The 22,169-nt window shown below is 45.1% G+C and overlaps 2 protein-coding genes across 4 annotated transcripts in view; one reads left to right on the top strand and one right to left on the bottom strand.

Annotated features, from left to right (window-relative positions):
• Positions 1-370: 370 nt before the first annotated feature.
• On the top strand, positions 371-15,026 carry RNF34 (ring finger protein 34). Of its 3 annotated transcripts, none has more exons than XM_044658771.1 (6): positions 371-501; positions 7,964-8,182; positions 9,707-10,111; positions 12,700-12,756; positions 12,965-13,166; positions 14,118-15,026. In XM_044658771.1, the coding sequence occupies exons 1-6, from the start codon at positions 496-498 to the stop codon at positions 14,306-14,308; spliced, it is 1,080 nt and encodes a 359-aa protein (XP_044514706.1). In that variant the 5' UTR covers positions 371-495; the 3' UTR covers positions 14,309-15,026. The 3 variants fall into 3 exon arrangements, with proteins under 3 accessions (XP_044514706.1, XP_044514707.1, XP_044514708.1); XM_044658772.1 differs by having other exon boundaries at positions 9,707-10,120; XM_044658773.1 differs by having other exon boundaries at positions 371-728.
• A 4,210-nt stretch (positions 15,027-19,236) lies between these two features.
• Positions 19,237-22,169, bottom strand: part of LOC123256857 (lysine-specific demethylase 2B-like) — a 26,222-nt gene continuing 23,289 nt past the window's right edge. Inside the window, exons 6-11 of the mRNA XM_044685413.1 lie at positions 21,855-22,162; positions 21,574-21,737; positions 21,331-21,492; positions 20,405-20,623; positions 19,471-19,668; positions 19,237-19,376 (exon numbers count right to left, since the gene is read on the bottom strand). Coding sequence (XP_044541348.1) covers positions 19,487-19,668; positions 20,405-20,623; positions 21,331-21,492; positions 21,574-21,737; positions 21,855-22,162 — 1,035 coding nt within the window. The 3' untranslated portion in view covers positions 19,237-19,376; positions 19,471-19,486. The remainder of the gene's footprint in view (positions 19,377-19,470; positions 19,669-20,404; positions 20,624-21,330; positions 21,493-21,573; positions 21,738-21,854; positions 22,163-22,169) is intronic.

The raw sequence follows: 22,169 nt of genomic DNA, 5'->3' as shown, positions 1-22,169 counted from the left end.
CCTCTGGAGAAAGATGACTAAAGAGCTTTTCTTCCTGTTCCTTTACTGGTGGACACACACACACCCCTCGGGCAGAATGGTTTCTTCCGCCCCGCCCTTTCCCCCCCGTCTCGGCTCACCTCCTACCCACCACCTAGGTGTGGGCCCGCCCCTTTCTCTACGTTTGATTGGCTCTTTCGGCCGGCCCCCTTCGAGCTCTTCTCTGGATTGGCCGTTTCGACCGCCGCTCGCCCTTCTCCGCTCACTCCCTCCCCCTTCTAGTCTTTCCCAGTTCTAGCCTAGCGTACCCCCACGCCCCTTACGTGACGCCGCCGCCGCCGACGCTGCCACCATAGACAACCGAGCGGCTCGGCTACCAGCAGCTCTCAGTCGTAGCGGTTGCCGTTGGGGCCGTCGCCGCCCTCGCCCTGTGCGGACGGGAGGTGGAGGACTGGCCGGGGCGGCTATGGTGCTGAGTTTTCCCGTGGAGCCGACCGAGGAGAGGCGGTTGCGGCCATGAAGGTGAGAGGAACCCCTCCGGAAGGGGGGGGGGCGGGACCGGACTGGCGACGGCCGACGACCCTTCTCCCCGGACTCCTTCGCGACCCTCGGTTGCCGCTGTTCCCTCAGTTCACCCGGGGCCGGTGACCCCCCTCGGGAAATTTCCTTCTCTCTGAGCCCCTGAGCCCTCCCTGGCGGTCCTGGAAGGGGTGCGCCGCCAGCCAGTTCCCCCTGTGCCCCCCAACAGGGTAAGATCTGGATTCGGAGCACCTGAGGTGTGCGGCCCCGAGGGCGAGCGGTCGGGCAGGACCTGCGCTGGCGCAGGATGGTAACTGCGGGACCGGCGGGGGAGGGGCTGGGCTGGGAAGTTCTGGCCTGACTACGGGCAGTCTCTTCTTGGCTTCCCTCTCCCCGCCCGGGCCCCAGACCTGTCTCTGTAGCTGCTGAGCTCAGTCGGGGGAAGGGGGGGGGGGGGCAGCTTGTCGAGTTGGCTGGATTCTGTTTTTCAGTAGCATGACATAAGTGATGAATCTCCGTAATTGTGTGTGAAACTGGAGGCTCATCGGAGAGTGAAATGCAGTGCAAAGAGGCTCTGTGTCACATCCACGTAGTTCTTTATTTTTTAAAAACCTGGCGAAATCTGGAGGCTTTAGGACTATCCAGGATGCTTCTTACCGAAAGTGATCTTATTTGGTGAGGTGGGGTTTTAAAAGCAGAAGGCTCCCTGACGTTTGAACAACCTGACACTGTTCCCAAATCCTAAATTACTAAGTATTAGTACCAAAATATTGGTATTTGGGAACAGTGAAGCTGAACATTGTTAGTGCTCTGAGCTAACTCTAACTATGTTATCTCATAAAGTTTCTAGAAAGTATAGGGAGATGGGAGTTTCTTTAAGGAATTTCTGAGTTTTTTTCTTTTCTTTTTTTTTTTTTTAAAAACCCATACCTTCCATCCTAGAACCAATACCATGTTTTTTTCCAAGTTAGAAGAGCGGTAAGTGTTAATCAATAGGGATTGACTTGCGCCAGGGTCACACAGCTATGAAATGTCTGAGGCCAGTTTTGAACCCAGTCTCTAGGCCTGACCCTCAGTCTGAGCTACCTAGCTGCTCCTTTAAATGAACGAAAAATTAAACTCAGTAACTTTTTTCCTATTGATAACTTTCCTTATTTCTTAATTGCAGCTTTTTTTTTCATAGCTCTCCAAATGGAAATTAAGCAGGTACCCACTTTTTAAGAAATGGCTAAAGACACTGTGGGGTATGAATGTAATAGATTATTATCTGACAAATGACAAAATTAAGTTCAGAGAAAATTAGGAACATCTCTGTGGTCTGACTAATACGAAATAAAGTAAAGCAGACTTGAACAGTTTACATGATTAAAACATTAAAAGACTTTAAAATTCTGATAAATATATTTTGATAAAACTTTAAAGTCCAGAGGAATGAAGATGAATTGTGCATATTTGAACATGGCTAATATGAATATATATGTTTTGAGTGGGCTATGCATTATTTGTTGTGACAGTTTTGTTTTTTTGGTGCTCTTAAAAACTTGTTTAATGGAGTGGAGAGTAGGAGGAAGGGATAATAAATATTCATAAAAATTAAAAAAATTAAAAACCACTAAAGTACCCTTGGAGATAGGAGGTTCTGGTTCATATTTGGCCTTGGACACTTCCTAGCTGTGTGTGACCCTAGCCAAGTCACTTAATCCCAACAGTCTTACCTTACCACCTTCTCCTTTTGAACCGATAGCTCATATCAATTCTAAAACAGAAAGTAAATTTTTTAAAAATTACTTGTTTTCTTTTTATCTACAGTAACAGCATTTACATTTTGTAGGGCGCCCTTTGAGAGAGCTAACTGCATGCTTCACTGTATAGTAATTTCACATGTCTGCTTAGTAATTTTTATTTTCAATTGGATTTCTGAAAAAGAATTTTCAGTGTAGAATTTGTATGAATTTTAAAAAATCATCTATTTAGAATGCACTTCTATCTGTGGTAGACATTTTAAATTTTTGGAATTTCTCCACTCACTGATAAAAGATTGGTCAGGTAATTTCTACAGATATTCTTAGTTAGGGACAAACTGTTAGTTGCCATCTTCAGATTCTTTGTTCATCCTTAATAAGTATTCTGGGAAAGGAACCAACTTGAAATCTTTTCTTCTCTCTTATAAATATATTTTAATCACATCAGTGGTACTGTTTAGAATTTCTTGTTTGCATTGGCTCTATATTTTGTTGGTGCATTGGATTTAGGTGATGTAGAGATTTGTATAGCCCTTCTTTCTCTCACTTAACCTGATGGTGTTCCTGAATTTTTTGCGAAACTTTAAAATAATCACAGAAAATATTAGTATGCCTAATTATTAATTTAGTTTGTAGCCAGTTAAGTAACTTTCAAAAGGTGAGTAGAGTTCTTATTCCACTTAGACTGAAAGGTTCAAGTAAAATAGGTTAGGTGGTAAATGCCCTTGTGGGTTTGGTCAGACCTAAGTTACAGCTTCCTACTATTGTTCTGTACTAACATTTAATTTCATATAACCAAAATTTCATATAAACTTGTTTTCCTCATTTCCTTTAAGTTTAGTAGTGTTTATGGTAGAATCACTAAAGAAACATGAGCCCCCTTTAAACACATGCTCTAGTGCATGGATTTTTAACCTGGGATCTCTTGGAACACTTCAGAGGGTTTGTAGATTTGAGAATCTGTGAGCTTTAATGGGAGAAATAGTATATCATTAAAATATAATTGATTTTCTTTGTAATCCATTATATATCATTTTCACATTTAAATTAGTTTTAAAAAACATTCTGTAAAGGGGTCTGTGACACAAAAAAAGTTCTTAAAGACCCCTCCTCTAATGAGATATTAGGACTATTCAAAACATATGATATGAACTCTTTAAAAGAATTTTAAATGTATTTTTAAAAATGACCCTTACCTTCTGTTCTAAGAAACAATGGTGTGTATTGGTTCCGAGGCTTGGCAATGGGGGTCGCCATGACTTTGCTCATAGTCACACAGCTAGGAAGTGTCCGATGTTGAATTCAAACCCAGGACTGCCCCCAACTCTTTAAAAAACATTTTGAAATATTTCCTTACACAGTATTATAAAGTTAAGTTAGATCACAATGCCCATAACAAAAAATGAAATTTGAAGCTATCTGACTGGCAGATTCTTCTCAGTTTATCCCTTCCTTCTCAGAAAGCTTAGAAACTACAGATCTTGCAGATTAAGTAGGGCTTTGTAGTTTTGGGAAGTAGGGCCACTGGGGACCTTTTTGGCATGCAAATTTTTTAGCTTTCCACATGAAATTCAGCAGTAATATAGTTACAGTTTCACTTCCATTTCCAGGCAACAAGGAATTTGAATTTCACTACTAGGTCTAATAAAGCTTTTCCGCATTTTTTATCTCAAGATTCTGATTAAACATAATGACTTTTGTGGTTTCACTCAGTAAGGCTGACTCCCAACTTGGAGAGAGGTGTGTAGAGAAAGCAAAATATGTAACCATACTAATCTCAAAGGGGGGGAGTATTCTTTGATACCTTTCCTTATTTGCTGAAGGTCCTTGTTGTATGTATTTGAAATCAAAATTTCAATTTTATCTGGAGGATGAGATGGGGTGGATTGGAGGAGAAAGTAAATAGCTTTTCTAATGCAGATCCTTCTTGCTTCTTAAGTTGGGTGATAGAAGAACTGTTTTGACTAGGCAGTTCAAAAGCTGCTTTGGTAGTTAGTAATAATTCTCATTACTTAAGTCTTTAATGGGAGGCTGGATGATTACTTGTCTGGACTGTTGCTATAAAGACTGTTTAGGTAGTGAAAAGACTTGATAAATACTTGCAACTTTGAAACTGATCTTTTTGCCTGTTTTTTTTAGCCACCCTTCTTTGCTGTAACTGGCTTCCAGATGTAGTAGTTTCAGGTACTTCAGTGGATTAATGATCTCATTTAACATGACTCCCTTTTTATGAAATGATGGCCCCCGATTACATTTTATGCATGCTTTGTCATCCTGTGGTATTCTTGTCCATGTCTCTCTTAACTCCTCATCAAGTTCAACTCATATGAAAAAACCCATTTCAACTATTGAGCAAACATTTATGATGAGCTTATCATGTGCAAGGGTCTATGTGCTAAGTGGTTTAATAGAACCCTGGACCTTGCAATCTGAAAGACCCCTTCTAATCCTGCCACAGACACTAGCTGTGTGTGATCTTGCGCAAGTCATTTGACTTTTGTGTTTGTCTTCTCATCTGTAAAATTAAGGGTAGATTTGGTGACCTCTAAGATCTTTTCTAGCTCAACTTTTTATATGATTCACTTCAAGGGGAAAGGCAGTTGTTACCCCTTAATTGAGTTTTGATAATGAGATCAAAGTTAGGACTTTTGCTTCCTTGGATTTTGATGAAATCCTGGTAGTTTTTCTCTCTTAATCCAAAAGAACCTGAAGTTATGGGAAAAATATTCTCAATATCTCTAAAAGGAAAAATGGAGTTATATGCTTCCTTCATAGGTCATCTCAGACAGAAAAAATTAACAAGATTCCTTTATGACAGAAAAAAATGTTTCCTTTACATTTCTGATCTTTGCTCCTATTCAACTTTGTTCCTTACTAGGCGGGGAATTGTATTGTGGGAGAACACTGATGTAGAGACAGCTGGGCTCATATCTCACTTCTGAAACTTCCTTGTATGAACTACAAATTATTTAACCCTCTGGACTTTGAAGTTTCCTCTTCTTTAAAAGACGGGTTGGACTAGATCTCTATTGTCATTTCCAGCTCAAAATGCTTAGAATTTCTCTATAGACCATTGTTTAGGGGTTCTTAATCAAGCCTTGTGAACTCGTGTGTAGATTTTTTAAATATCCAAAACTATTGGATGACTTTCTTTTTTTTTTTTTTTTTAATTTTTAATTTAAAAAAATTTTTTTAAACCCTTAACTTTTGTATATTGGCTCCTTGGTGGAAGAGTGGTAAGCGTGGGCAATGAGGGTCAAGTGACTTGCCCAGGGTCACACAGCTGGGAAGTGTCTGAGGCCGGCTTTGAATCTAGGGGGCTTTGAATCTAGGACCTCCCTTCTCTAGGCCTGACTCTTAATCCATTGAGCTACCCAGCTGCCCCTGGATGATTTTCAATATAATTGTTTTTCCTTTGTAATTCTATGCATTTTCTTTTGTGCATTTTAAAACATTCTGTTCTGAGGTTTTATCCGACTGGCAAATAAGGTCCAGGATACTAAAAAGGATAAGAATTTCTGTTCTAGGTGTTTTCATAAGAAAGTAATAGTCCTTGTTTTCAGAGCTTTGATGGCAGAAACAATCACATATTAAATGCAAAATTAATTTTAGCTCTTTAGAGGCTAAGTGGGCAGGAAAGTTTTCCAAACTGGAGAGTTTCAGAGCCTGCAGTACCAGAAAGAGTGTATATAGATTTTGAAGAAAACAAGGCCTTTCTCAAAAGCACCAGAGAAGCTTCCTCTATTCAGAGATCATCAAGTTCAGCTCATATATGAAAAAGCATTCCCTCCACCAGTCTTCATGTAGTGATGAGAGATTCCTGCCTTACTTAGGGCTATGCCTATGTGTTAGGCAGGAAACCTATATTTGCTTCTCCCCAACCCACTTTTTTTAATGGTGTTTTCTAGGGCCAGACTGGAAAATGGTAATTTCTTTCCTATTAGACAGCCCTTCAAACACTTGAAAATAGGTTCTCTTCTTCTCTCCCCCCACCCCCCAGTTTTTTTTTCTTTTCTAGACTAAATATTAGAATGAATTTTTCTGGAAAATATCCCTAATTGTGTTTCTTAAATCCATATTTTTATATAATTAGATTACTTTAAAGCAGAGTTTACCTCATGCACATATTCTTTTAAGTAGCATTTGTATAATGCTTTAAGATTCTCTTAGCCCTTTTGCAAATATCTCAATTGAACCTGACAATAAATCCAGGAGACAGTTTGCTAATATTATCCCCATTTTACCAGTGGGGAAATCGAGGCAGATGAGTTATGGGATTTGCCTAGTGTCACACAAGCTAGTGTCTGAGGCCACATTGAATTCAGGTCTTCATGACTCCAGACCCAGCTCTGCCCTGCAGCTTCCTCTCCTTTTAGAGTTCTGTTCAATACACAGTAAGAGCCTACTGTGTGCTAGTAAATGCTTTATGAATAATTCATTTGATCTTCTTAGTCCTGGGAGTAAAGTGCTGATATCATCACGGTTATTTAGATGAGCATTTTTTTTTGTAAGTATGGTCAACAAGAATTTGTCAATAAGCACCTGCTGTGCATCAGGCATTGTGCTAAGTGATGGGGGTTACTAAGCAAGCAGTCCATTTTTGAAATCCTCCCAGAACCCTGGCTAGATTCTCCTTCAGAAGGGCAAGTCAGTGGACTTGGGACAACACATATGAGGTGTGAGCTCTGGGTACCCAAGAAGATGTCAGTATCCAGAGGACCTCTGGTAGTGATGTCAACATCAAATAAAATTATGTCTATCAGATTTTTTTTTTAAACCCTTAACTTCTGTGTATTGGCTCCTAGGTGGAAGAGTGGTAAGGGTGGGCAATGGGGGTCAAGTGACTAGCCCAGGGTCACACAGCTGGGAAGTGTCTGAGGCCGAATTTGAACCTAGGACCTCCCGTCTCTAGACCTGACTCTCAATCCACTGAGCTACCCAGCTGCCTCTATCAGATATTTTGTAAGTGTAACCTGCAGATGAGCAGTTAATTATAGATGCTACTCTATGGTTTGGAGATATCAGAAGTAGTTTCAGAATCTTGGGCAATGCTTGGTTTCTCATTGTTTCATGCCTCTTCCCAGTGCTGTTATCAGCAGGAATGAAAAAACTAGACTTTGGATAGATTCTCTGAAATAGACTTTTACAAATACTGCATAGTTCATATTTCGAGTGCAGATTGAGGTTGGAGGAACTCTTTGACTGAGATGCTATTGTAACTACATTAAAAATTCAGTTATCTGGGAGCCTTATCCAGAAATGGAACCAAAACCCACTCTGCATAGGCAAAATAGATGTCCACAAACCTCTACGTACACTGCTCGTATGAGAGACCTTCAGATACTGGCTCAAAGCCAGTTCATATGGTTCTAAAAACCCTTGTTATCTGGATCTAAGCCTGACAACAAATTGCTAAAACAGGGCAAGAATTGGGATGAGAGGATGATGCTACATTGCAGGCACACAGCAATGAGAAGTGGTCCCCAATAACCCTACAGTTTTAGGAAAAATTTAAATTAAATTGTGTTCATTACTCTTAATGGTAAATAATTATGTAATACATTTAAGGAAGATTTCTATTCATAAAATGAGGAATCTTGGTGCTTAAAGGGTTTGTCAAATCTTCAGCTGATCCCTAATCATTCATTTCCAGAAAGGTCCAGATAGCTGGGGCTTGCTATACTTTGAAAGGAATTTACTAATTGTCTGGTGGTTTTTTTCAGGCGGGTGCCACGTCTATGTGGGCTTCGTGCTGTGGGCTGCTGAATGAAGTCATGGGGACTGGCGCGGTAAGAGGCCAACAATCTGGATTTGGGGGAGGTACCGGCCCATTCAGATTTGCACCCAACACTGACTTTTCCACATACCCACCAGCAGCTACAGGAGGAGCTAATATAGTTTGCAAAGCCTGTGGACTTTCATTTTCAGTTTTTAGAAAAAAGGTGAGTTTTATATTTTAAAATATGCATAGAACACAGTCTTTGATAGTTTAAATCAAGTAACAGGTAAATTCCTTTAGGTGAAATTGTGAACTGCTTGGAGATTTTTCTTTTTCTTTTCTTTTCTTTTTTCTTTTTGTTTAGTAAAGTTTTCAGAATGAAAAGAGGAAGGTAACTGCCATTTACTACACTAATTTTCTTATCTTAGAAACAACTTAATGTTCTGTTTTGGTGGCTCACTAGGGTAAAGCATGGCTTTGCTGCAGCTTCTCACTTTTTCTGCTTCCAGTTGCCAGTATTCAGTTCTAAAAGCAAAATGTAAACATTTAACTGTACAGAAATCCTTTCCCTTTTTAATACTCTCTATGATTCTATGTATATTTTGATTCTCGATGATTACTTTAATATTGGGATTCTTTAAGTGGTTTTTGAAGGCAATACCTCTTTGGCAGTTACATTTTATAGGATGGAAAAACTGAGGCAGATACCAAGTGGAACCAGTCCTGAAATCTGCCTGTTAACTTTCACAGCTTGCCTTGCTATCCTGGAAGATGTGTGCTTTAAGCAATTACACTATAGCTTTTGTCTAGGGAAGAATGAATTGTTTACATAGAGATCTGTGGTCACCTCAGTCATTTCCCCAAATGTGTGGAGTTATTCTAGTCTTATTCTGATCTCAATTTTTCAAATTCGTCTAATTGTTATATTTTTAAATATCAAATGAAGAGTCTCTAGAATAAGGAAGTAGCTGCTTCTTAACATGAGAACTTTTTTTTAGATTGTAAAGTAACTGTAAAGAAACTTTAAATGGTGTTTTTTTGTTTGTTTGTTTTGATGGCTTTCAAATTCCCAGATTGTCTTGAATTCTATCTGGTCAAGTTTTTTGTTTGTTTGTTTTTTGTTTTTTTAAAGAAATATTAGTTTCTGGAAACATTGCAACAAACTTGAAATAAATGATTGCCTTTCATCTCTAAGCTGAGGTGTAGAAATAGCTTTGAGAGTGATTAAGGCTATGAAAAGATACAGATTATTGTATTAGCCAGGTTTTCTGTTTTCTAGGATTAACCTTGGAGGATCACTTGCCTTTCTCCTTTATTCCTGCTCATTGTGGTGTTCATCTTTCTTTAATTGGGAATAAATGTTCAATGAAAAGAACCAGGAAAAAATGTTTTTCTCTGTTGCTTCTTTTCCTCTTGGTGGTGTCAGCTGTGCTCTCTGCTAATTATATGTTTGTGCTGAGGGTGGAAAGGTTTTAATTCATTAACACAAGCTTGTATGGTTTTCTGAAAGAAATTGAACTTCTGTAAACCCAAATGGTTTCAACAGTCTGTTTCCAAGTGTTCCTAACTCTCTCATAATCTAAAGGCCTATGGAAATGGGTCGGTGACATCTAGTACTTCACAACAATGTCATGTAATATATTGATATTAAGAACTGCTGTTGCAAGAAACCCAAAGAAGGGCTGCTTTAAAGTCATTGGCCATCTGGCATGCATAATTATGTGGTTTTTTCCATCCATTTCTTTAGCATGTATGTTGTGACTGCAAGAAAGATTTTTGTTCTGTCTGTTCAGTCATACAAGAAAATTTCCGAAGATGTTGTACTTGTCACTTGTTACAAGAAACTGCCTTTCAGCGCCCTCAGTTAATGCGACTGAAAGTCAGAGATCTGAGGCAGTATCTCATTCTCCGGAATATACCAATAGACACTTGTCGAGAGAAAGCAGACTTGGTGGACCTTGTACTGTGCCATCATGGCTCTGAGGAGGACATGGACACGCACAGCCTGAATTCTTCAAGGTCACAGACTTCTTCCGGCTTTTTCACACATCCGTTTTTTTCAACATGCCCAGTCCCTTCTTCAACAGTGTCTTCATCGCAGGGAGACTTCACAAACCAAAGAGGAAGCTCAGGCCCTGGAGCACTTTCACAGGTAGCTGAGGTGGGGCTAATTTCTCTTAAGTACCTGGAGGTTTGTTTGCTGGGAGTCTTCTAGGTAGAAAGGTTACCTGCCATTAATTGTTGATTATTTGAGGAGGAAGGGCAAAAGTAGTCAACAGAATAGCTGAAGGCTTTAAGTATGCCAAAAGGTACACTACTTTGTTCTCCTGGTTTTAGTCTGAGTGATTTAATTTAGCACATTTGAGGCCTTTCGGTAGCATACTAATGACTTAAGTCATATTCTGCCTTTTCTCTCACTTTTTTGAAACCTCTTATCTTATGTCTTAGAATCATTACTATGTTTCAGTTCCAAGGAAGAGCAGTGAGGGCTAGACAATGAAGGTTAAGTGCCCAGGGTCACACAGCTAAGGAAGTGTCTGAGGCAGATCTTGCCCAGGACCTCCCATCTCTAGGACTGAGTTTCTATCCACTGAGCCACTTAGCTGCCCCTTCTGTGTATCTATCTTTAGTAGGAGTAACATTGTCTCCCTTTTCCTGGGGATGTTGAATTAATGCATTACATGGTGCAAAATGATTGTTTGTGGCATTAAACACAGGTAAATGTGCCAACTACTATCGAAATTCAGCTTTGAAAGGTTACTTAATGTTTTGGTGGTGCCTTGTTGCCTTCATGATTCAAATTAGCTGGGAGAGAGGTGAAAAGACAGTAAGATATCTAAATCAATATTGAAGGAAAGGCAGTTATATGGTCAGTAACTCAAAAACGAAAATGTAGAGTAGATCTCAGAAATCCTCAGGAGACTTAGCAGAATGAGTAGATTGGAATTACTAGAAGCCATTTCCTCCTCTAACCCCACATTTTAAAGTGAATAAAGTAGTGCTAAAAGAAGTTGACTTAGCTTCAAAAGTCATCTTTTACTGTCCTCTGTAATCTCATTTATCAATTGTTTACTCAGTACCTGATAGGTTGCAAGGCCCCTGGAGATGCAATGCTATTATGAGGGAGCCCTCAGTTCCTATTGTTCTCCAAGCTTTAATGGGATCACACACAGTTAACTATTTCAAGAGAGATGTGCTGAGAAATCTTGAGTTGGGAACATCTTTGATACATGAAGGACACGAACAAGATGGCCCATTATGGGGGGAGGGGGTGATCATAGAGAAGGACCAGCAGGTGGGATGGGGTTGGTGTAGTAAGCAGTCAGTGGTGAGGGAAAGGTTAATAAATAACTGTGGAGGATGGCAGAAGCTGAAAGGGTAGGCTGGGACCAGTGTGTGGAGAACATTGAATGCTAGGATCTCCCTGGGAAAGCCCTTCAAAGTTTTTGAGTAACATGATCAATTCAATGCATTGGGAGAATGAGTTAGGCAGCACTGTGAACAGTGAACTGCAGAAAGTTTGGCTCAATCAGAGCAGGAGTGTTGAGCTTTTTTGGGTGTCATGGATCCCTTTGGCAGTCTAGTGAAACCTCTAGACCCCCTTCTTAGAATATTATTTTTTAAATGGTAAAATAATAAATTACATAGGATTATAATAGCCAATTCTATTTAAATATAGTTAACAAAAATACATATTTTTTTTTTAAGTTTCTGAACCTCAGGTTAAGAACCCCTGGACTAGAGGGAGGAAGATTGGTTATATGAGGCTATTACAAGAGTTTAGTTGAAATGAGAGGAAGGCCTGAAAAAGGGTAGGTAATTGCAGTGGGAGTTGAGAAGGGATGGATGCTGGAGAGATACTTTATTAAAATCTCCAGGACTTGGTAGATGGCCGAGAGGGAGGGAAGGAGTCAAAGATTACACACCCTCCTGGGTCATGTCAACAGAGAGCCGGGGGTTTGGGGGTGGCATTCAGTAAGAAATTTTGAATGGGGTGAAGACTGATGATACCACCCAGGTGGCAGTGGCAAACAAATACAAGACTAGAGCTCAACACATTGAGGAGAAGAGTTGGAAAAGGGCAAAATTTAGAGACAAAAAATATTTTTTAGGCAAAAAATAGCTACATTTAAGGAGTAATAGTAGTTTTTGGAGGGTTAAATTTCATGTACCCTGTCTAAATTGTTTTATTATTATTATTGCTGCTCTGTGGCAGTGTGGAGAATATCAAAGAATGGGAAATTCATCTCAGTGAAAATGGAAGGCCCTACCTTTGAGCATTCAAAAAAAAGGCTAACTTCAGCTATCAGTCATGTAGCCTTTAATGGGCTAAATAGTATCAGCATTATAGTGGAACTGGCCGTTTCTTAGCTTCGTGATAATATTCCTGTGGTATTGGCATAACAACATTGTCGGACCCTTCCCAGTAGGTACTTGGGTTAGGTTTTGTCAATACCTCAAGTTGCTCTACTTGCATAGAAACTCTGCATTTTTTTGCAAAAACAATCCTTTTTAAAGTGAAATGGGGTCCTTAACTGTAGGGAGAAGTAGCACCTATGTATGGAAGCCTTTGAATCATTTGGGCATTCTGTGTCTGGGACTGAGAAGCATCCAAGCAGGGGAAACTTTAGTGCTTTTCATCATTGTGTGGGGGAAATGGTTTTTAGATTCTGTCATGCTGGCCCCAGTTTTGTTGGGAAAGTGTCTTTCTGGTCCTGATCAGATTCATTATGTGCACAGGGACAAGGTGAAACGCCCTCAACAAACACAGAAGATGATGATGAAAATGCCGAAGAGGTGAGGGAGCCCTCCCATCCTTTAAAACTTAGGCTAGATTTGGTGGGTGGGGAAGAAAGCTGCTATCTCTTGATGGGAGAGTGTATTAAGGTATGAAGTTCAACTAGCATGTTAAACTACACCAATGATGGGCAGTCTGTGCCACACTAGTTTTACCCTAGCGGGCAAAGGGAGGGATGTAATGTATGTATGTATGCCCTGTTTGTAGACCCCTGGACTCTCTAGAAAGCGGATGAGAGCTTCATTATCAGATCTGTCAAGTCTTGAAGATGTCGAGGGGATGAGCGTCCGACAATTGAAGGAAATTCTTGCTCGGAATTTTGTCAACTATTCTGGCTGTTGTGAAAAATGGGAGCTCGTAGAGAGAGTGAACAGGCTATACAAAGAAAACGAGGAGAATCAAAAGTCATGTAGGTTTGTTTTCTTTATTTCCTTCCCACAACTTCCTCCAGGCTTTCCTTTTAAAAATGTAAAATTTGCTCAGAATACCCCCCCCCCCCAAAAGTTTTCTCCCAATCTTTTTTCCCTTACCAAAATGAAACTCTAAAGAAGGTTTAATTGAATTAATCCTTTTGGCAGGCCATTATCTTTTACATTGTAATGAAAAGTGGGTTTTTTTTTTGTGACTGAAAATTTTGAGTATGAGCTACTTACTCACTTAACAATGGAATGTATCATCCCAGGTCCCCAGACCACAAATGGTGGACCAATCTTGGTGACTTTATGTACATGGATTTAGGGGTCAAGGGGAAAAAAATGTAAAAAGTCTGGGCTTACAGATTTGTCACCTGACAGTCAAAGGTTTACTTGCTGTTCGTGTTTCTTGGGTGTTTTCATTTCAGCCAGATAATTTCTGGAACAGGCAGGAAGTTCTGGCCACTCTTCATGTATTTGAAATAGACACTATCAGATGGAGAGGCTCAGTTCTCCATCCATCTCTGCCCATGATATTGTTGTGGAAAGGAGACTCTCGGATTTGGCTCTGTGGCAGCATTATGCCCACAGGGGATCTGCATCATACTAACTTTTGTTTATTCTCCTTATTCATACCTAATTTCCCTCACATTCTGAATGTAGGCCAGATGGCTAAAACTTGGGTTTACATCAATTTCCTGAGTAGTTCCAGTCATTAAAAGTGGTGTTGAGGACCACAACTGGGGAGGCGTGTGTGTATGTATGTAGAGAGAGCACACACGATTGATTTCTCTTTCCCTCCTTGGATAAGCTCCCTGATCTGGGGCTAGGGGAAACATGCAGGACAAGCGGCAGTTGCCGATTTGTCTTTGGGCTGGGATTGTGGGTGCTTTGGTTCATTCTTTGCATTTTCCTATGGTCCTGCTGCACCTCTGATTGCCTTTCAGATGGAGACAAGATGCAGCTCAATGACGAAGAAGATGACAACCTCTGTCGGATCTGCATGGACGCAGTCATTGACTGTGTCCTTCTTGAGTGTGGCCACATGGTCACTTGTACCAAATGTGGCAAGCGCATGAGTGAGTGTCCCATCTGCCGGCAGTATGTGGTTCGAGCTGTGCATGTTTTTAAATCCTAGAAAGTCTCCGACCTGCTAAAGCAGCCCCGCAATTTTATTTCAATAAGCAGACAGGATTTGAAACCATTACTGTTCAAAGGCTGGACTTTGTTGTTTTGTTTGAATTTCTTTATTAATTGTGGAAAGAAAAGTTCATCTTGCTCAGTTCAATGTGGAAACACTTCTCTGTGACATTTCCTTTGGCAGTGTGGGAGGAAGGTTAGGGGTGGGTGAGAACTTCTAGCTTTGTTGAGATTTTAAAAGGGGTCCAACTGTTGGAGCTCGCCTATTGCTCTCTTCTAAAGAATACCCCTCCCCCAATCACCTTGACCTCATTTTAACTTATGCTCAAAGGTTGTGCGCCTGCCGCCCCTCCGACCATGGTGCCCTGGGAGCAGTGGTCACACGTTATTTGCCGTTAGTCCAGTGTGCTTAAAATGCTAATCGATAAATGTAAGTTTCCACATTGTTGCTCTTCTAGTGTTTAAATTCAATATAATCGGAGACAAATGAGTCTACATAGAAAACTGCCAGAGCCTTAGAATAAACATGTCCATTTATGTTCTGATTAAGCATCAGGAGTACGCCATTACAGTTTGTGTGTTAAGGACTCTTTTCTTACTAGCCTGTAACATTATTTTACTTTCTTGTAGAGTAAAGGTGTTTTTATTTTGTTTTCTCCTCATGCTATCCTGCTAACTCATTTCAAGTTTAGGAATAAATGACACATTTCAAACAAGTCTTCACAGGTGTGTTCTCTTGTGCAATTTCAGTCTATATAGGAAAATAACTTCATCTGCGTATGTGTATGTTTTGTTAGCCGAGTTCAGGGACAAAAAAGCCTTAGCATTTGCAAAGATCCACCTTCACAAGAACCAAGCTGAAACAAATCCACCAACACCTTCTTATATTTTCCAGAGATCTAATGTCTTGATTTGGCACTTTTAATAAGCATTTCTGGGAAGGTAAGCACTTGACTCGGGGCCCGGTGTTAAATCCACAGAAAATCTGACCCTAGATTGTGCCAAACCACGAAAAACTGTCATTGTGCTGCTCTATCTGGTGTTTCCATTTAGTCTCAAAACATGGAAAAGGCTGGGGTCTTAATTTGGATGTTGACCCCCAGGGCCTCGCCACATCTAGTTAAGTGTTCTCAGGAGGGCCAAAGCTTCCCCACAATTCCAGCACCTGCTTTGCCTGAAGCATCATTTAGCTTACTGTGAAGCACTGAGCTGAGGAAAATGTGCTGTCCTGTTCATCCCCCATTCCCAGGCTTCTCAGAATCTGATAACATCTCACCAGCTACCTTAGCAGGTGTAAGAACAGTGAAACCATAAATAAAAGCTTCAGCTGCAAGTGCCTGGGGGTGCAGTCCAAGGCAAACTTAAGATTCTAACCCAGAAACTTCCAATCTTTGGTTGCTTTTTTTTCTGTGTATTGACTTATAGGTGGAAGATTGGTAAGGGTAGGCAATGGGGGTCAAGTGACTTGCCCAGGGTCACACAGCTGGGAAGTGTCTGAGGCCAGATTTGAACCTGTCTCTAGGCCTGGCTCTCAATCCACTGAGCTACCCAGCTGCCCCCTTTGGTTGCTTTTTAAAAGGGGGGGGAATAGGCATATAGCAGCTCCTGTTTTGCGGTAAGGGCCCACGGATGAGCGAAGTTGTTTGGCATTTGCAATCCTGATTCCCTGATGCTGAAATCTGATGTGGCAGAATCTTGTGGGCTCTGGTCTCCTGCTGCCCTCTGCTTCCAGGAGACATTAGCTCCATCTTGGTTAGGAGCTCTTAACTTAATCAATCTTCGCTTACTTTTCAAATAAAAATATTTGTTTCTCTGGTGATGTTCCGCTTTTACCCTGCAGAACCTGCCCCTTGACCGTAAATACTTCCCGAGTCTTGTTTGTCAAGAGTGAAATGAGCTGGGGACCCCTAGGCAGCTCAGGCCTCAAGATGGGAGGTCCCGAGTTAAAATTTGGCCTCAAACTTCCTAGCTATCACTTAACCCCTACATTCAGCCCTTACTGCTCTTCTACCTTGGAACCAATACACAGTAGTGACTATGAACGGGTCCTTTGGCCACACCTCTAAATCTTGTTGCTTGAAAAGTTGTTGGCCCGATTAGGGTCCTCTCTTCACCAGCTTGTCAAGGCGGTCACTAGGGCAGTAAGGGACCTGGCCCTCGCTCCAGTCCTGCTTCCTGACCTTGGATTTTAAAAGCAGCTGTAGTAGCCGTGGGCTATTTAAACTGTGAGGAAGGAGCCCCACTGACTTTTAGTCATTTTAGTGATTTGGAAGACCAGTGGATCAGAATGGCAACAAGCCTTACCTGCTACAAGGACATTTCAGTATTGAGCTCTGGCCGCTCTAACAGCAACTGAAGCTTTACACGTGAGTGTACACAAGCCTTACGTGGCACACAGGGCTGGTAGGTTCAGGTAGATTGGGGGTGGGACAGCTTCGGCAGGCCAGGGCCCGGAGGGTAAATACATGGATCCACACCAAAAGCAGATCTGAAAGCTGCTTAAGGCAGATGTAAGTGGTGGGCCAAGTCAAAGATGGAAGTCTGGGTTGTACAGAAAGTAAAATGTGCTGAGGGAGATGGGTTCTGAAGGCTCGGAGCAGAACTTGACGTTTATTTTGGGGAGGGGGGAGAGAAGCACCCATGTTTTCATCAGGAATGGGTGGCATCAGGCCTCGCCACAGAAGGCTGTGACAGCAGCAGGTACGAGGCTGGCATCAGAGAATGGCCCTCTGGATCTGGGGAATGCTGTTTGAGAAACCTCTGGCAAAGCATTTGACTGTCTCGGACTATTCACATGGAAGAGACATGCCAGACTCAAAGGGGCCTGGGTCCACCTTTCTCGGGTCGACCTTGCAAGAAGTCTGCAGCAGAGCATCCCGGGGACCACTACTGGGCTGAAGAGAATAGGTGTGTGTGTAATAGGAACAACTAGGGACAACAGGTGTCTCGAAAGCCAATCTGGGCCTTCTTATGGCCTAGAAAGTGAATTCAGTGGTATGAGCTGACCCCAATGGGTGGCCAGGGGTACAGTGGTAGAACATCTAAGGAAGAGCCTCAAGCACCATGAGACTGGGGAGGGGATATGGAGAAGGGTTACAGAAGGGCAAATCTGGGGGTAGTGGAGCTTCTCTCTTACTTTCTGTCTTGGAATTGAGACTGTCTCAGTTCTAAGGTGGAAGAGCAGTAAGGACCAGGCAATGAGGGTTAAGTGACTTGCCCAGGGTCACATAGCTGGGAAGTGTCTGAGGCCGGATGTGAACCCAGAACCCCCCAATTCCAGGCCTGGCTCTCAATCCACTGAGCTGCCCCACTACTCCTGCTGGGTTATCTCTTACTGGAGATCTTCAAACAAAAGTTAGATGATCCTTTGCTAGGTTGCTGTATAAGTAAGTTATTAAAGGATAGATAGCCTGAGTGGGTAATAAGGCCCCCATTTACCACTTATTTCTCAAGAGAAAGGCTCCTGATGTGGACAGGACCTCAAGGCCTCTGAGGAGGAGTCTGCAGTTTTATGCTGTCTCAATTGTCCTCCAAAGGATGGGCGAGTCCATCTTACAAATCCCCAAGGCTTAGTTAGGGCAGCTTTGTGCAGGGTTGCAGCAAACACACAGACCAAGACCCTCTAACCCCAATCCAGCACCCTGTGACGCCTCCCTACCTGTCCGCTGAGGTGAAGTTCAAGACTGAACAGACCTACGGAGACCCTAAAGGGAGCCACCTGAATAGGGAGCTTTTCAGAAGATTTGGGGAGTCTGGGTGGCCCATGTCCTAAATGGGTGTGACTTCTGGACTCGCCTTTAAACAATGCTGGAGGTTACTCCTCCCCCTTTGCAATCAACAGAAAAAAGCAACCAAAGGCATACTGAGGAGCTCTTACCTCCCACCCGGCCTGGACAGGGCTCTGCACAGGATGGCCTTACCTCTTCCAGCTCCAGAGACGGAGCTCACTTCCGCTCTCCTGACGGGGATGTTCAGGTTTGCCCTCCAAATCCAAATCAATTCTTCCCCACCTCTTAGAACAGAAACCCTCAAAGGCTCGTGGTGTTGTCTTTTGTACAATTGTTTATAGAAATTCAACAGAGGTAAAACTTCATCTGGAAGGGCTATGAAAACACCACCTTACAACAATGGCACTTATGAATGCAGAATTGTACAACAGAATCATGGCAGAAACCTGAGCCGAGAACTCCACTCACATTGGAAAGGAAAGCAGAAAAGAGAGACTATGTTTGACCATTTATTCTACGGCTTGACTCACTGTATAAATTAGGTCTATAGAGTAACAAGAGCTCATGCTGGAGTGAAAACCTCCTGTGTGCAAAAGCTAGAATGGGAACTGGAAAATTCTGAGGAAAAGGTGAATCGTATACAGAGAAAACTCGGCCAAATGTTGTACTTCAACTACCATTTACACCGTTTTCCCACAACATGCTTATGTCACTTCTGAAGGATACAAAGCAGGATATAAACTTCCATTCAAACATGCTTTTAAATTGAAAGTGTGAGCCTACTTTGCCAGACCTGCCTGGGCACATTTGTTGATGGAGTATTTTTATCTATGAAGTCTAGGTTAAGTTCTCTCCTACCTTAAGTAAACCAAAATCAAAAATGAAAAACAACACTGGTGTGCATTCAAATGTTGCATAAATAACCTTTAAACAATTTGTACAAAAATAGTTCTGCATCATGTATCACGTTAACAAAAATGAAACAAAAAAAGGATGGATCGAGGCGGTAGAAATGCAGCTTGTGGTCCATTGGAAAAGAGACTAAAAACTTGGCAGGGGGAGGGGTCGCCGTGGGAAACAGGAGCAGAAATAAAAAAATGTACACTTCCAAGCTCATGCTCTGGTACTTTAAATAATATCTCGACAGTCCGTCCTCCCCTCCCCCCACCCCGCCCCCGCCCCCCGCCCGTCAGCGCCTCTTGGGAATTGTCCGGAAGGCCGGGGAGCGCAGAGTGCCCGTGGCCCGGGCTCCGGCCGCTCACGGCGTGGGAGGTGAACTCGGTCCTCTGTGGGATCGCTCGCTCGCCAGGGCTCGTGAAATGGGATCTTGGCTCTCCTCTGCAAGTCCAAGTTCCAAGTGTAAAATGACCCCCGTGACCGCTGCAGTGGCTGCCGCTCCCCTGCGCCCCCTCCCCGGCCGCTACTCACACACCTGTCCTGTCCTTGCACTAACTCAGCTTCTGGAGGAGCTTTTCTTCCACTTGCCCGAACTGGACGCTCACAGACATCTCGGCGATGAACTGCTCGCAGCCCTCCTTGGTCACCTGCTTGCAGTACCTCAGGTCGATGTGGCAGATGTTCCCGCAGCGTTTGAAGAAGGACAGGCACTGGTCAGTGACTTTATTGCAGTCTGTGGGGACACAAAGCACGAGACGGCCTCACCCTCCAGCCCAGGAAGAGAGGCGGCAGCAGGAGGGAAGTCGGGATTCAAACCCCAGACCTTGGTGACCGTCTCCTCCCAGTGGCCAAGCTAACCCAGGAAGAACGCGCCCCCCCCCCCCCAATGGGAGGCCACCAGGCCAGGCAGCTGTCCCAGCAGGGCCCTGGGCCCAGACTTCCCAGCCAAACACCTTCAGGTCCGCAGGGAATTCAAAGAAAAGGTGGGCCCTGAAGCGCTAAGGCAGGGGTCAGTGCGGCGCGTGCTCAGTCCTCCTCCTCCAGGGAGGGCCTGCCCGGGCCCCTCGGGTTTCTCCTGGAGCCACTTCAACTCTGAGCCTTTTTGTCTGGCTCTGCCCTGCGGCGGTGTGGCAGCCGCCGCGTGTCAACAAACCGGGGGGAACCTGGGAGCCACGGCGGCTTGGGAGCAAGCGGAGCCCTAGCCTGGCTCCCTCACAGAACGGGGCACCGACCATGGGGCCCTCATAGTGAGAAGCTACAACTGGGGAGTCTGGAGGAGACACCACCCTCAGGAGGCCCACCAGGCCTGGCCAAAGGGATGCTGGTTTCCCTAAAAATGGGGGCATCTTCTGCGGTCAAAGCTGGAGGAGCTGAGGAAGGGGGCAAAAGGGATTCGAGGAAGAAAGGCGGCCCCCCACGCCGCGAGGCAGACAGCGGCCGCGGGCCCTCCGGCACGGCTCGGGGCTCACCTGACAAGTTGATCTCGGTGAGGGAGTCGCGGGTGGTCGTCCCCACAGCGGTCAGCAGGTTGATGGACTGGTCGGTGACGTGGTTGCAGTAGCTGAGGTGCAGTCGGGAGAGCAGGGGCATGTGGCGGATGATGAGGCGCAGGGAGGCGTCCGTGATGTCCAGGCCAGCCAGGCGCAGGTCCACGATGTTGCGCAGCTTGCTCCTGTTGTCCATCTGGCCTGGGGTGGGGAAGGACAGAGCTGGGACGGAGCCCGGCCACCCCAGGAGGGGGAGCTTCCCGAGGCCCCTGTGGAGGCCCTGGCCTGGGACTGTTTATGAAGGGAGGCCCAGATCCCCCCAGAAGCCGAGGCTGTCTCGTGGGTGGCCAGCAGTCTGGGGGCAGCGCCCGCAACATGCCTTCGGCCGACTGTGCCCCTCAGGGGGAGGATGTAAGCGAGCCCAGGGAGCCCATTAAAGGGGAGGCCTCCCAGGAAGGGTCGGCCTGTGGATGGTGGGCCCTGGATGCCTCCCCCCCCCCCCCGAAAGAGAAGGGCCCCGGCCCTTGGCCCTCCCTCAGCACCTTCCCCCAGGCTATACATGGCAGTGTTGGTGGGAGCCCGTCAGAGCTGCGAGGGGCAGACTTAGAGATGGAATGAAGGTCACTGAAGAGGCCCTGGAAGGCCCGCGGCCGGGTGTGCTGACCCCTGGGGTAGCCGGAGGGCCCATGGGGGAGGCCGCCCCTGGCTGTCTGCGACAAGACTGGGCTCGGACTGATTCAGGGAAACTGTATGAAGCGACCCACCACGTTCTGCCCGAGGCCAGGCAGAGGCCTGAGAGAGGCCGGGCCATCCCCCGCCATCCGCCCTGAGGAGCTGCCCACAGGAGGGCTCCGAATGCCTCAGACGCTGACCATTACAGCCCCCCCCTGTAGCCCCAGGCGTCATACCTGGCCGGTTGTCCGTGGGGGGGGACAAGAGGTCCCGCATCTGGGCGTCCTTGAGTCCTTCCACCCACTGCACGTCCAGGGTGCGCAGCAGAGGGCAGCTGGAGCTACACAGGGCGGAGACGGCGATCCACGAGCAGCCGGACAGCAGCAGGTCCCGGAGCCCTGCGGACACACACGTGCACGGTTGGCCGCCGGCCCCCCGCCTCTGGCCCGCTCGGGGTCCCCGCGGGCCGGCCCACTCACCGGGCAGCCTGTTGATGAGCCAGCTGAGCTGCTTCTTGGAGATGTTGGTCCAGCTGAGGTCCAGGGTGACGGGCTGCCGGCGGATGATGCCGCTGAGCATCAGCGGCGTGATGGATTTACAATGGTTCAGGTCGATTTTGGTCCATAACCGCTTATCGCAGCACCTGGGACATGGGTGCCGACAGGTGAGGGGGGCCGGGCTGCCCGCCTTCCTTCCCACCCGGCGGCACCGCCCTGCGCGCCAGAAGTCGCCCCTCCCCCCGCCCCCGGGGGCCCCTCACCAGCGGTTCCAAGTCTTGCAGACCCGCATGCAGACGCAGAGGTCGCTGTGGCTGAGGTAGCTGAACACGGCCATCCACACTTCCCGCTGCATGACGTGCGCGGCGCCGTCATCCAGGGGCAGCGAGTCCGGCGGGGGGCTGATGGGCGGCGGGCGGATGACGTGCCGCTCCATCTGGATGCACTTGGGTGGGGACAGGGAGGGCGGGGGCCGCGCGGGGCCGCGGGGGGGGCTGCGCAGGCTGGGCACCAGGGGGTGCCGCGGCTCGCGGGGCGCCCCGTTGAGCCCCTTGCTGAAGCGGGGGGGCCGCTCCCCC

Source organism: Gracilinanus agilis, chromosome 1, assembly GCF_016433145.1.
Source record: "Gracilinanus agilis isolate LMUSP501 chromosome 1, AgileGrace, whole genome shotgun sequence".
Lineage (NCBI taxonomy): Eukaryota > Metazoa > Chordata > Mammalia > Didelphimorphia > Didelphidae > Gracilinanus > Gracilinanus agilis.
This window is presented reverse-complemented; position numbering and strand designations above follow the sequence as displayed.

What these genes read in the sequence shown, in the direction of transcription:
- RNF34 (XM_044658772.1), top strand. An exon ending in TTTCAGTTTTTAGAAAAAAG is followed by an intron (nt 8,183 to 9,706) that starts GTGAGTTTTATA and finishes CCATTTCTTTAG; the next exon opens with CATGTATGTTGTGACTGCAA. An exon ending in CGAGGAGAATCAAAAGTCAT is followed by an intron (nt 13,167 to 14,117) that starts GTAGGTTTGTTT and finishes ATTGCCTTTCAG; the next exon opens with ATGGAGACAAGATGCAGCTC.